Genomic DNA, 10557 nt, shown 5'->3' on the forward strand with positions numbered 1-10557 from the left:
CAGAGCTGGCCGAGCCCGCCCCCTCCTAGCGGGCACCTCCCCTGTGCCCCCTGAGAGCTGCGTTCCACTGGGCCCCCAGCCGACAGCTCTCCCCCCGCAGGCTCGGAGCAGCAGATCCTCTACATCGCCGACGACAACAAGATCCGCAGCATGTACCCCTTCAACCCCAACTCGGCCTACGAGCCGGCCTTCCAGGGCGACGAGAACGTGCGCATCGACGCCATGGACATCTACGTCAAGGGCAACAAGATCTACTGGACCAACTGGCACACGGGCAAGATCTCCTACCGCGAGCTGCCGTCGTCTGCCGCCTCCACCGCCTCCAACCGCAACCGCCGGCAGCTGGACGGGAGCGTCACCCACCTCAATGTGAGCGGGCGCTCGGGGCTCCGGGGGGCCGGGGCGAGCCGGGCCAGAGCGCTAAGGCCCCGCCTCTCTCTGCCTTCCAGATCTCGGGGCTCAAGATGCCGCGGGGCATCGCCGTGGACTGGGTGGCCGGGAACGTCTACTGGACGGACTCCGGGCGCGACGTCATCGAGGTGGCGCAGATGAAGGGCGACAACCGCAAGACGCTGATCTCGGGCATGATCGACGAGCCCCACGCCATCGTGGTCGACCCGCTCCGAGGGTACGAGACGCCCCCGCCCCATCCAGAACCCCCATCCCACCCGCTGCACTGCCCCCCGCTGTATCCAGACCCCACCCCGTCCCATGCCCTGCCCCCCATCCAGCCCCCACCCCGTCCCATGCCGTGCCCCCCAGTATCCAGCGCCCGCGCCCCACCCCGTCTCACACCCTGCCCCCCCATCCAGCCCCTGCACCCCACCCTGTCCCATGCCATAGTGGTTGACCCGCTCTGAGGGTAAGAGACACCCCCACCCCTGTATCCAGCTCCCCTGTCCCGTCCCCTTTCTTTCATTTGGCACCCGCACACCACCCTCATATCCAGCTCCCCTCATCTGCCACCACCCTCCCGCACAACACATGCCCCCCATTGCCGGCTGGAGAGGCCCCCATCTTACCCCAGGGAGTCTGGGCAGCCTCAGGTTGCCCCAGTGGGTGTCTGGGTATCCCCCTGGGGCGTGTGGGCGGGGGGATCCCTGCTGGGTGTGAGTGCCCAGGCCCCTGGCGTCGTGGGGCGATGGAGTAACTGCCATGGGGAGGCACCAAGGTCTCCCTCCTCGGGGCTGGTGCGGATTAACCCTTTGAGGGCCCATCATGCCCCAAGCCGGGTTCCCAGCGTGCCTCCGGCTCCATCCCTCGTCTCTGCAGCATAAACAGGCCATTGAGGTCAGTGGGGCTGCGGGCCTGGGGCACTGCAGTGTCGGAGGCTGGGCACCAGGGGCCGTGCCGCTCCGCCCCTCCCCCAGGGACCCACTCCACCACGGCCTTTCCTCCCTTCACAGGACCATGTACTGGTCCGACTGGGGCAACCACCCCAAGATCGAGACAGCCGCGATGGACGGGACCATGAGGGAGACGCTGGTGCAGGACAACATCCAGTGGCCGACAGGTGAGCAGGGCCGGGCACGGTGGGTGGGGCAGGGGGTGAGCAGCTCAAAACGGGGCTGTGGGTCCCCCTCCACCCAGCGAGGGTTCAGGCAGATAGCATGCTCCGGAGTGAGGGCACCGGGCCAGGACTCCTGGGTTCTCTTCCCAGGTCTGCCTCTGTCTTGTATGGCTTTGGGTAGGTTGCTTTGTGACTCGGTTTCCCTCGTCTGTAACCAACGCCGCTTCGAAGCGCTTGGGTACCTGGAGAGTCTGTTGCAACACCCCACATCTGCCCCATCTGCCCTCTTCCTGGGGGTCCCGCACCTGGGGACTCTGGGAGCCGGGCCCTGCTGCCATTCAGCCCATCTTAGGGTGTCTGGCCCGCGACTCACTGGCTGTGCAGAGCTGCCCGGCCGGGCTGCAGACCGACGGGGTCTCAGCGCGTGTCTCCCCGCAGGCCTGGCTGTCGACTATCACAATGAGCGGCTGTACTGGGCCGACGCCAAGCTCTCTGTCATCGGCAGCATCCGTCTCGACGGCACCGACCCCGTCGTGGCCATCGATAACAAGAAAGGTGAGAGGCTGCCGCAGAGACCCGGGCTGGGCTGGGGCGGGGGAGGTCTCCGTAGGACAGGCAGCCACCACCCACCCCCTCCCAGGGCGCGGGGATCTGGCATCGGGTCTCCAGAGCGCACCGAGACAGAGGGACCGGAGCTGTTCCCCCACTGCCCACAAGGGGTCACCAGTGAGCAGCTGCGGAGGAGCCCCCGCCCCCAGCGCTCCCCCCTCGACTCAGCCAATCGTGCTGCGTCCCGTGTCCTGCCCCGTTCCCGCAGCAGGCCTGATACCGGGGTAGAGGGGCCCTTGGCCAGACACGCAGCAGGTCTCCGGTTACAGCTGACTCTGCACCCCTCCCGCCCTGTCCCCCCAGGACTGAGCCACCCCTTCAGCATCGACATCTTTGAGGATTACATCTACGGCGTCACCTACATTAACAATCGCATCTTCAAGATCCACAAATTCGGGCACGGGCCCGTCACCAACCTGACGTCTGGGCTGAACCATGCCACCGACGTGGTGCTCTACCACCAGTACAAGCAGCCGGATGGTGAGTGCCGGGGCCAGCCAGGGACCCCCCCAGGGCTGCTCGGCCTCCTCTGCCCTGCCCGGAGCACGGCCTGGGTTACAGCACTGGGCACCCGCTTCTGCCTAGCCGTAAAGGAAGGAGGGGTCACAACCACTGAACAGCCCTCTCCAGCCTGAGCTGGGGTGGCCGGGGCTGGGGGACACAAGGTCAGATGGGCCCATTGGTCTGATCTGGGGCAGCAGGGAAGGGGGCCGGATACCAGGGTAGATGGGCTTGTTGTTCGGACCTAGCGTGGCACAAACAAGGGAGGGGGAAGAGGACTCAGAACTAGACCTCTCCAACGCGGGGAGTCACAGCCCTGCCCTAGAGAGAAGGGGCCAGGCAGCCGGCCGGCGCGGGTACAGCCAGGAGCGACAGCAGCATGCCGGGCAGCCGGCAGCCTGGGAAGAGCCCCAGGGGGTGGGCGCCTCCGGAGGGTGATGCTACGAGCGCTGGGACGGCCGAGGGGTGCCCGGCCAGGTACCCCCCACCCTGCGCTCCCTTCGCCCAGACGCCCCTCCCCTCTCTCTCGCAGTGACCAATCCCTGCGACAGGAAGAAATGCGAGTGGCTCTGTCTACTCAGCCCCAGCGGCCCTGTCTGCACCTGCCCCAACGGGAAGCGGCTGGACAACGGCACGTGCGTGGTGATCCCTTCGCCCACCGTCTCGCCCGTCGGTAGGTGGTGCCCCCCGGGGGGGAGGAAGCTGCAGCAAGGCCACGCCCCCTCCAACAGGCCACGCCCCCTCCAACAGGCCGCACGCCCTTAGCACAGCCGCAAGCCAAGGGATTCTGCCCAAGAGGGGGCGCCGCTGGGTGGTCACCACGTTCCCCTGCCCCCGCTGGCACTGTAAGGGTTAAGATTGCCCCCTGGCCCAGTCCGGGGCATTGCTGGTCCACCCAGAGCTGTGTGCCCACAGGGCGCGGTACCAGCCCCTCGGCTGGCACTGTGCCCGCCCCGCTCACGCCCCTCCCGCGCTCTCCAGTCCCGACCAGCGACACCTGCGACCTGGTCTGCCTGAACGGGGGGAGCTGCTTCCTGAACGCCCGCAAGCAGGCCAAGTGCCGGTGCCAGCCGCGCTACAACGGCGAGAAGTGCCAGCTGGACCAGTGCTGGGATTACTGCCAGAACGGGGGCACCTGCGCCGCCTCCCCCTCAGGTACGGGGCGCTGCCAGCCAGGGCCGGGAGGGCGGCGCCAGGGGAGATGGGCCCGTGGGGCTGGGGGAGGGGGCACCGGGGTAAGTGGGGCCCGTGGGGCTGGGGGAGGGGGCACCGGGGGAGGTGGGGCCCGTGGGGCTGGGGGAGGGGCACCGGGGGAGATGGGGCCCGTGGGGCTGGGGGAGGGGGCCCCGGGGTAGGTGGGGCCCGTGGGGCTGGGGGAGGGGGAACGGGGTAGCTGCCCTGGCTTTGGTCCGACAGGGCTGAGATCGGGGCTGGAGGGGCCGGGTGGTGTGGCTGGGAGCTGCGGGTGCCCAGGGATACGGGGCCGGCTGGGCCGTGCCCCGGAGCCCCCGGCACCAGCGTGGGGGGCAGGACCGGGGCAGGGCCGGTGTGGTGACCGAGCGTCAGCTGGGCAGATCCGGCTGCCCTCGGTGCCCAGAGCTGAGCGGAGGGTCCGAAGCCCCGAGGCTCTTGTGTCAGCGTCCTCACGAGCGAGTCCCGCGGCCCCGCCCCGCTGACGCCTTGGCCCCCTTCCCAGGGATGGCGACGTGCCGCTGCCCCACCGGCTTCACCGGGCCCCGGTGCAACCAGCAGGTGTGTGCCGAATATTGTCTGAACAACGGCAGCTGCAGCGTCAACCAGGGCAACCAGCCCAACTGCCGCTGCCCGGCCGGCTTCCTCGGCGACCACTGCCAGTACCGTGAGTGGGGCGAGCCGGACGCCCGGGTCCTCTCCCCAGCCGGGAGCGGGGGGGGCGGAGTGGTCAGAGCAGGGTGGGTGGGAGGTGCTGGGAATCAGGACTCCTGGGTTCTCTCCCCAGAGCTGGAGGAGAGTCGGGTCTAGTGGTCGGTCAGAGAGGGGGGGTGGGGTTGGGAGCCAGGACTCCTGGGTTCTCTCCCCAGCAGGGAGGGGAGTGGGGCCAAGAGGTCAGGGCATGGGCCCTGCTGCTCCCTCCACTCCCCCCTCCCACCGCCTGCCCTCTCCCCCACAGGCCAGTGCTTCGACTACTGCGAGAACGAGGGCGTGTGCCAGCTGGCGGCCGGCGGGGCCAAGCAGTGCCGCTGTCGGCCGCAGTACGAGGGCGCCCGCTGCCAGGTCAGCAAGTGCTCCCGCTGCCAGGAGGGCACGTGCAGCATCAACAAGCAGACCGGCGAGGTCACCTGCACGTAAGTGTCCGCTCACGGGGGAAGGGTGCCAGCCACGCCCGGCGTCTGGGGGCAGCTGAGCCTGCCTGGGGGGAGGGGCTGTGATGGGGGCAGGGCTAGGAGAACAGGGGCACCGAGCTGCTCTGCCCAGAACAGCGCCCTGGTGATCGGGGGCATGGAGGGGAGCTGGCTCTGCGCCCGGCCGGCCCCGCCTGGAGAGCCCTCGCGCCCAGCTCCCTGGCTGCAGGCGTGGTAGGGGGAGCAGGGTCAGTGGGGTGGGCACCTGGAGGGTTTGGGATGTGTGTGCTGACCATGCCCTGCCCTACATCTGGGGGGCAGGGGCAGTGGGAGGGGGGGCCTGAGGAGGGATCGGGGTGCATGTGCTGACCCCGCCCCATCTCTGCCCTACAGCTGGGGGGGGCCAGGGGCAGTGTGGGGGCACGAGGAGGGATCGGGGTGCGTGCGCTGACCCTGCCCCGTCTCTGCCCTACAGCTGCCCGGATGGCAAGGTGGCACGGAGCTGCCTGACCTGCGACAACTACTGCCTGAACGGGGGCACCTGCGCCATGAACAGCAGGACACAGATGCCAGAATGCCAGTAAGCACCGCCTGGCCCTGTGGCATGGGGGTGACGGGGCTGTGGGGCGGCTCTGCCGGCCGGGCACTCCCATGGCAAAGCCCCCATGCAGGCCCAGCTCAGCCCCCTTGTCCTGCCAGGAGCTGCCTGAGTGGGAGTAGCCGGGGTGTGTCCCCTGCTCCGAATCTCAGCAGAGCCCCCCAACAACAGGGGAGGTATCCCCCCCCGAAATGGAGGAGGCACGAGTAGCAGGGGGGCCCGCTCTGCGAGCCACCAGTCCAGACACTCTCCGTGCTCCCCCACCCGCTCCCTCCCTGATTCACGTGCCCCTTCCCTGTGTTCCTGCTCCGTGTGCCCCCCATCCCTGCGCCCCGCTCCCCCTAATCCTGCGCTTGGCCTCCCGCCCTGCCAGGTGCACGACGGATCTGACGGGGCTGCGGTGCGAGGAGTTTGTGGTCAGCGAGCAGCAGAGCGGCCGTATGTATATGGTTGGGGGGGGGGCATTTCCCTGCCCCCTGGGGATCCCCGGGGGAGGGCGGGTGTCTGCACCCACAGAGCCAGCTCATCCCACTGCTCCCCCATAGAAATATCTGAGTCCTCTTTCAGCTGGCGAGGGGCTGAGCCCCCCCCCCGCGCACCTCGGCGCCAGACCCAGATCGCCCCAGACAGTGGGGAGCCCACCATGCCCCAGATCGTCCCAGACAGTGGGGAGCCCACAACATGAGCCGGGCCTGGGGGGGGTCAGGGGCTCCCCAGCTGGGCCCTGATGCGCCGCCTGTCCCTGCCGCCCCAGGAACGGCCTCCATCGTCATCCCCATCATTTTGCTGCTGCTCATCGTGCTGCTGGTCCTGGCCGTCTTCTGGTACAAGCGGCGGGTTAAAGGGTGAGTCGTGGGGGGGGCGGGATCTTACTGGGCTGGGGGTGGGGCCTGGTACTGGGCTGGGGGAGGTGTTACTGGGACGGGGCGGTTTTGGGGGATCTGGCTCTGGGCCGGGGGAGGAGTTATCGGGACAGGGGGTCGGTTGGGGGGCCTGGCCCTGGGCCCCGGGGCTGAGATCCTAGTCATAGGGTCACCTGGCTGTGGGGCCCTGCCCCTGTGATATGGATGGCTCACTCCCTGCAGCATGGGGCTCCCCATGCACTTTGCCCCACACACTGCCCCCCGCTCTGACAGGCACCTGCCTCTGCCCCCCATGCCCAGCGCTGACCCTGTGCTTGCCCCCTGCTCCCCAGCGCCAAGGGCTTCCAGCACCAGCGGATGACGAACGGCGCCATGAACGTGGAGATCGGGAACCCCACCTACAAGATGTACGAGGGGGAGCCGGAGGACGACGTGGGGGAGCTGCTGGACGCCGACTTCACCCTGGACCCAGACAAGGTGAGGGTGGGGGTGGGAGCCGGCCCCACGGGGACCCCGCAGCAGGGGTGCCGCTGGCCCGAGATGGCAGGGGCTGCGGAGGGGGAGGCTCTCAAGTCTGGGGTGGGGAAGGGGGACGGGGCAGGGACTGCAGAGGAGATGGGGTGGACAGTGGGAGGCTCCCCCCCATGGGGACCTTCTGTCCCCCCGTCTCCTTGCCTTTCCTCACCCCTCGCTCTCTCCCCCAGCCCACCAACTTTACCAACCCCGTCTACGCCACCCTCTACATGGGAGCCCACAACAGCCGGAACTCGCTGGCCAGCACGGACGAGAAGCGGGAGCTGCTGTCGCGGGGCGCGGACGACGACCTGGCTGACCCGCTGGCATAGGGGGCAGGGATGGGGGGGTTGGGCAACCCCCTAGCACAGGGGGCAGAGACGGGGGGAGGGGGCTGCGGTGCCGCCGGTTTGGAAAAGCCAATAAAGAGATGGGGTGGGGGGGGACAGACACTGTATAAATGTACAAATGAAGGATTATTACTTTTATATGTGAGCAGTATTATTACCTGTCTATTCCCCGGGCCGGGCCAGGCTCCCCCTGCGGGACGAGCCGGCATCTCGGAGCGGGCACAGCGAGGGGTGAAGCCAGGGGGGTGTCGGAGCAGGAACAGCGAGGGGTTAAAGTGGAGGGGAATACCCGGCTTGGCTCCATAGGGCTGGGTCCAAGGCTGTTGCGGGGATCCCCCCTTGGCTGGGGGGGCTGCGGGGCAACATTAACCCTGCAATCACACACACGCGCACCCCCCCCACACACCCCCCGGAGCTGCCGGCTCCTCGGTTGGGTTCCCCCCCGGGGCGCCATGTCCAGCCCCCCCCCGAAGCGACGAACAAATCAGTCTGGGGCCGACACCGTGACTCGATCCCCCCACTACATGCAGCCTCCCCGCCCAGCAGCTGCAGGGGGAGGAGCCAGATGGCGCATGGGAGAAAGTGATGAGAGCTCCTCCCCCTTGTCCTCAGCCCCGCCCCTCCCATCCCCATTCGCCATTGCAATCCTGTCCCACCAATCTATTCCCTCGCTCCAACCTCACCAATCACCTTGCTTCCCGCCCCTGCTCCCATCCCACCAATCACCTTCCTTCCCTCGTCCCGCTCCCATCCCACCAATCACCTTCCTTCCCGCCCCTGCTCCCATCCCACCAATCACCTTCCTTCCCGCCCCTGCTCCCATCCCACCAATCACCTTCCTTCCCGCCCCTGCTCCCATCCCACCAATCACCTTCCTTCCCGCGTCCCGCTCCCATCCCACCAATCACCTTCCTTCCCGCGTCCCGCTCCCATCCCACCAATCACCTTCCTTCCCTCGTCCCGCTCCCATCCCACCAATCACCTTGCTTCCCGCCCCTGCTCCCATCCCACCAATCACCTCCTTCCCTCGTCCTGCTCCCATCCCACCAATCACCTTCCTTCCCTCGTCCCGCTCCCATCCCACCAATCACCTTCCTTCCCGCCCCTGCTCCCATTCCACCAATCACCTTCCTTCCCTCGTCCCGCTCCCATCCCACCAATCACCTTCCTTCCCTCGTCCCGCTCCCATCCCACCAATCACCTGCCCCAGAGCACTCTCTGGGTGGGATCCCCTTTTCCTCCCCTCCCCCGGCCCCGGCACTGATTCCCGGGGGGGGGGGGGGGGGGGGGGCTCCATCGGGGCTGGGGGGGCTGGAGCTGGGGCCCCTGCGGGGGGCTCCTTCCCTTTGCGCCTGGCGCCATGTTTAGTGCATGCTCCTGCGGCCGAAGGGGGGGCCCGGGCACCGCGCCGGGCACCGGGCTCGCCTAGGGCTGCCCCACGGGGCCAGCTTCATCTCCCCTCGTTTCTCCCACCGGCATTTTTTTTAAAACCGAATCGAATGGCCTAGCTTTTCTAGTAGGGGCGGGATAGCGCCTGCGGGGGGCGGGGCCCCTCCGGCCTTTGGCGGGGGGGCGCCTTTTCATAACTTTTGCTGGATTACTTTACAACTAAACACAGAGATTGTTATAAATAAAATTTTTAAAAACTGCGTCCCGGCTCCTGCTGCTTGGAGGGGGCTGGGGGGCTACTGCGCCAGCGGCTCACCTGGGACTGGGGCGACGTTGCCCCAGCTGCTGCAGGCACAGGGTGACGGCCCCCATCCCAGCACACTGGAGCCGGGTGATGCCGACCGAGGGCACGAGACAGCCCCCAGCCCGTCAGATCAGAGCCCGGTCGTGCCAGGCCCTGGGCTGACCCAGGGCGAGAGGCAGCCCCTGACCTGTCAGACCGGTGCCCACAGCAGGGACACGGGGTGCTGGCATGGGCCTGTCCCTTCCATCCATCCCTCAGGGCTGTTCTGGGGCGGGGGCTGGGTTGGAGGAACAGGGCTTGCCCTGCCTTCCCCAGGGGGCAATTGGGCATATGGAGGGGGGAGCAGAGAGCATTGCGGGGGAGGTAGGCGAGCAGGGGTCCTAGCTCGGTGCAAATCTGCTGCTACTTGGTACTGCCACAAGGGGGCAGCAGCCCCCCATTGTCTCCCCCTTTCCCCATGGCTCCATCCGGCTCCCCGCAGAGCCCCAGCCGGGCTCCTGAGCACTGAGGAGCCGGGTAAGTGTCAACCCCCTTGCCCTGTTGCTGGAATATCACCTTAACTCTGCCCCACAGCACCACACCCAGGCCAGCTGTTTGCTCCCCAAACAGGTGACCCCCACACCTGGGGGCACATCCCGGCCCCACCTCCCTTCCCTTCCCTCGGTCAATCAGACCTGCCCTGCTGAACACACACAAACCACACCCTCCCCCCGCCCCCGCTGTTCGTCTGCTGACGCCTGGACCCAGCTGAGAGGACGCTCAGGCAGGGCTCTGTGGGTCTGACACACCCCCGGGCGCACCAGGCTGCTGAGTGTGTGCGCGTATGCACCGGGCGTGTGCTCGCGTGCAGGTCCAAGCGTGTCTGTCCCAAGCTGGTGTCTTCCCGCCCGCTGGCTCCTCGCAGCCCCTCTCCTGGCTACTAGCCAGCGTGTGCCCCCCGGTGGCCCTGGTGAACCAGGGCAGTGCGTGGAATGGGGGGTGGGGGGTTCTTGCTGCTTTTGGCCGCCCTCAGCAACTTGCAAGCTTGTTGTACAGAGCTGAGAAAAGCAGGGACGTCCCGTGTAATAAGGGTCTGTTGGCCACCCAAGCACCGGGCGAGCCCCAGCGTGGGGGGACAGCCCCGAACCCAACTGGAATGGATCCACAGACCTGGTGCGAGCGCCCGGCTCTGGGGGGGGACCCTGCAGCGTGTCAGCCCCCTTAGGGTTCCACTGGCTCGTTGGGGGGAACCCCTCAGCCTCCCCATCTCCTGGGAGTGAACCTCGGAGCCGCCAGCCCCCTGGGTCTCGCTGGGAGCTCCCCGCAGCGAGTCCAGCTGGACTGGGCACCCGGGGGAGACTTGCTGATTCGGAGTGACCCAGCCAGCGCTCGGGCAGCCGGAGGGGCTGGAACACGGCCCAGGACGTCCTTGGGTGTCAGAGAGCAGAAAGTCACAGCCTGGACCCTCGGGGTCACTTCAGAGCCAGAGCTCGCTCTGACCCCCCCCTTGAGCCCCAGTCCGGAGTGTGTCCTGCTTCCAGCGCCCCCCCAAGTCCCCCTCCTCTGTCCCAGGCCCACCTGGCCACCCGGTCTGTTGTTCTCCGGCTGGTCAGACCTGCT

The 10557-nt window shown here is 67.8% G+C and overlaps 1 protein-coding gene across 3 annotated transcripts in view; it reads left to right on the top strand.

Annotated features, from left to right (window-relative positions):
- Positions 1-8916, top strand: part of LRP1 (LDL receptor related protein 1) — a 177105-nt gene extending 168189 nt beyond the window's left edge. For all 3 annotated transcript variants that reach the window (XM_037883672.2, XM_037883673.2, XM_043532632.1), the window contains exons 76-89: positions 101-369; positions 450-628; positions 1407-1513; positions 1949-2065; positions 2423-2599; positions 3153-3293; positions 3602-3775; positions 4317-4478; positions 4770-4944; positions 5417-5521; positions 5913-5977; positions 6294-6384; positions 6735-6879; positions 7107-8916. In XM_037883672.2, coding sequence (XP_037739600.1) covers positions 101-369; positions 450-628; positions 1407-1513; positions 1949-2065; positions 2423-2599; positions 3153-3293; positions 3602-3775; positions 4317-4478; positions 4770-4944; positions 5417-5521; positions 5913-5977; positions 6294-6384; positions 6735-6879; positions 7107-7247 — 2048 coding nt within the window. In that variant the 3' untranslated portion in view covers positions 7248-8916. The remainder of the gene's footprint in view (positions 1-100; positions 370-449; positions 629-1406; positions 1514-1948; positions 2066-2422; positions 2600-3152; positions 3294-3601; positions 3776-4316; positions 4479-4769; positions 4945-5416; positions 5522-5912; positions 5978-6293; positions 6385-6734; positions 6880-7106) is intronic.
- The last annotated feature ends 1641 nt before the right edge of the window (positions 8917-10557 follow it).

This window comes from Chelonia mydas, chromosome 20 (genome assembly GCF_015237465.2).
Source record: "Chelonia mydas isolate rCheMyd1 chromosome 20, rCheMyd1.pri.v2, whole genome shotgun sequence".
NCBI classification, from domain to species: Eukaryota; Metazoa; Chordata; order Testudines; family Cheloniidae; genus Chelonia; species Chelonia mydas.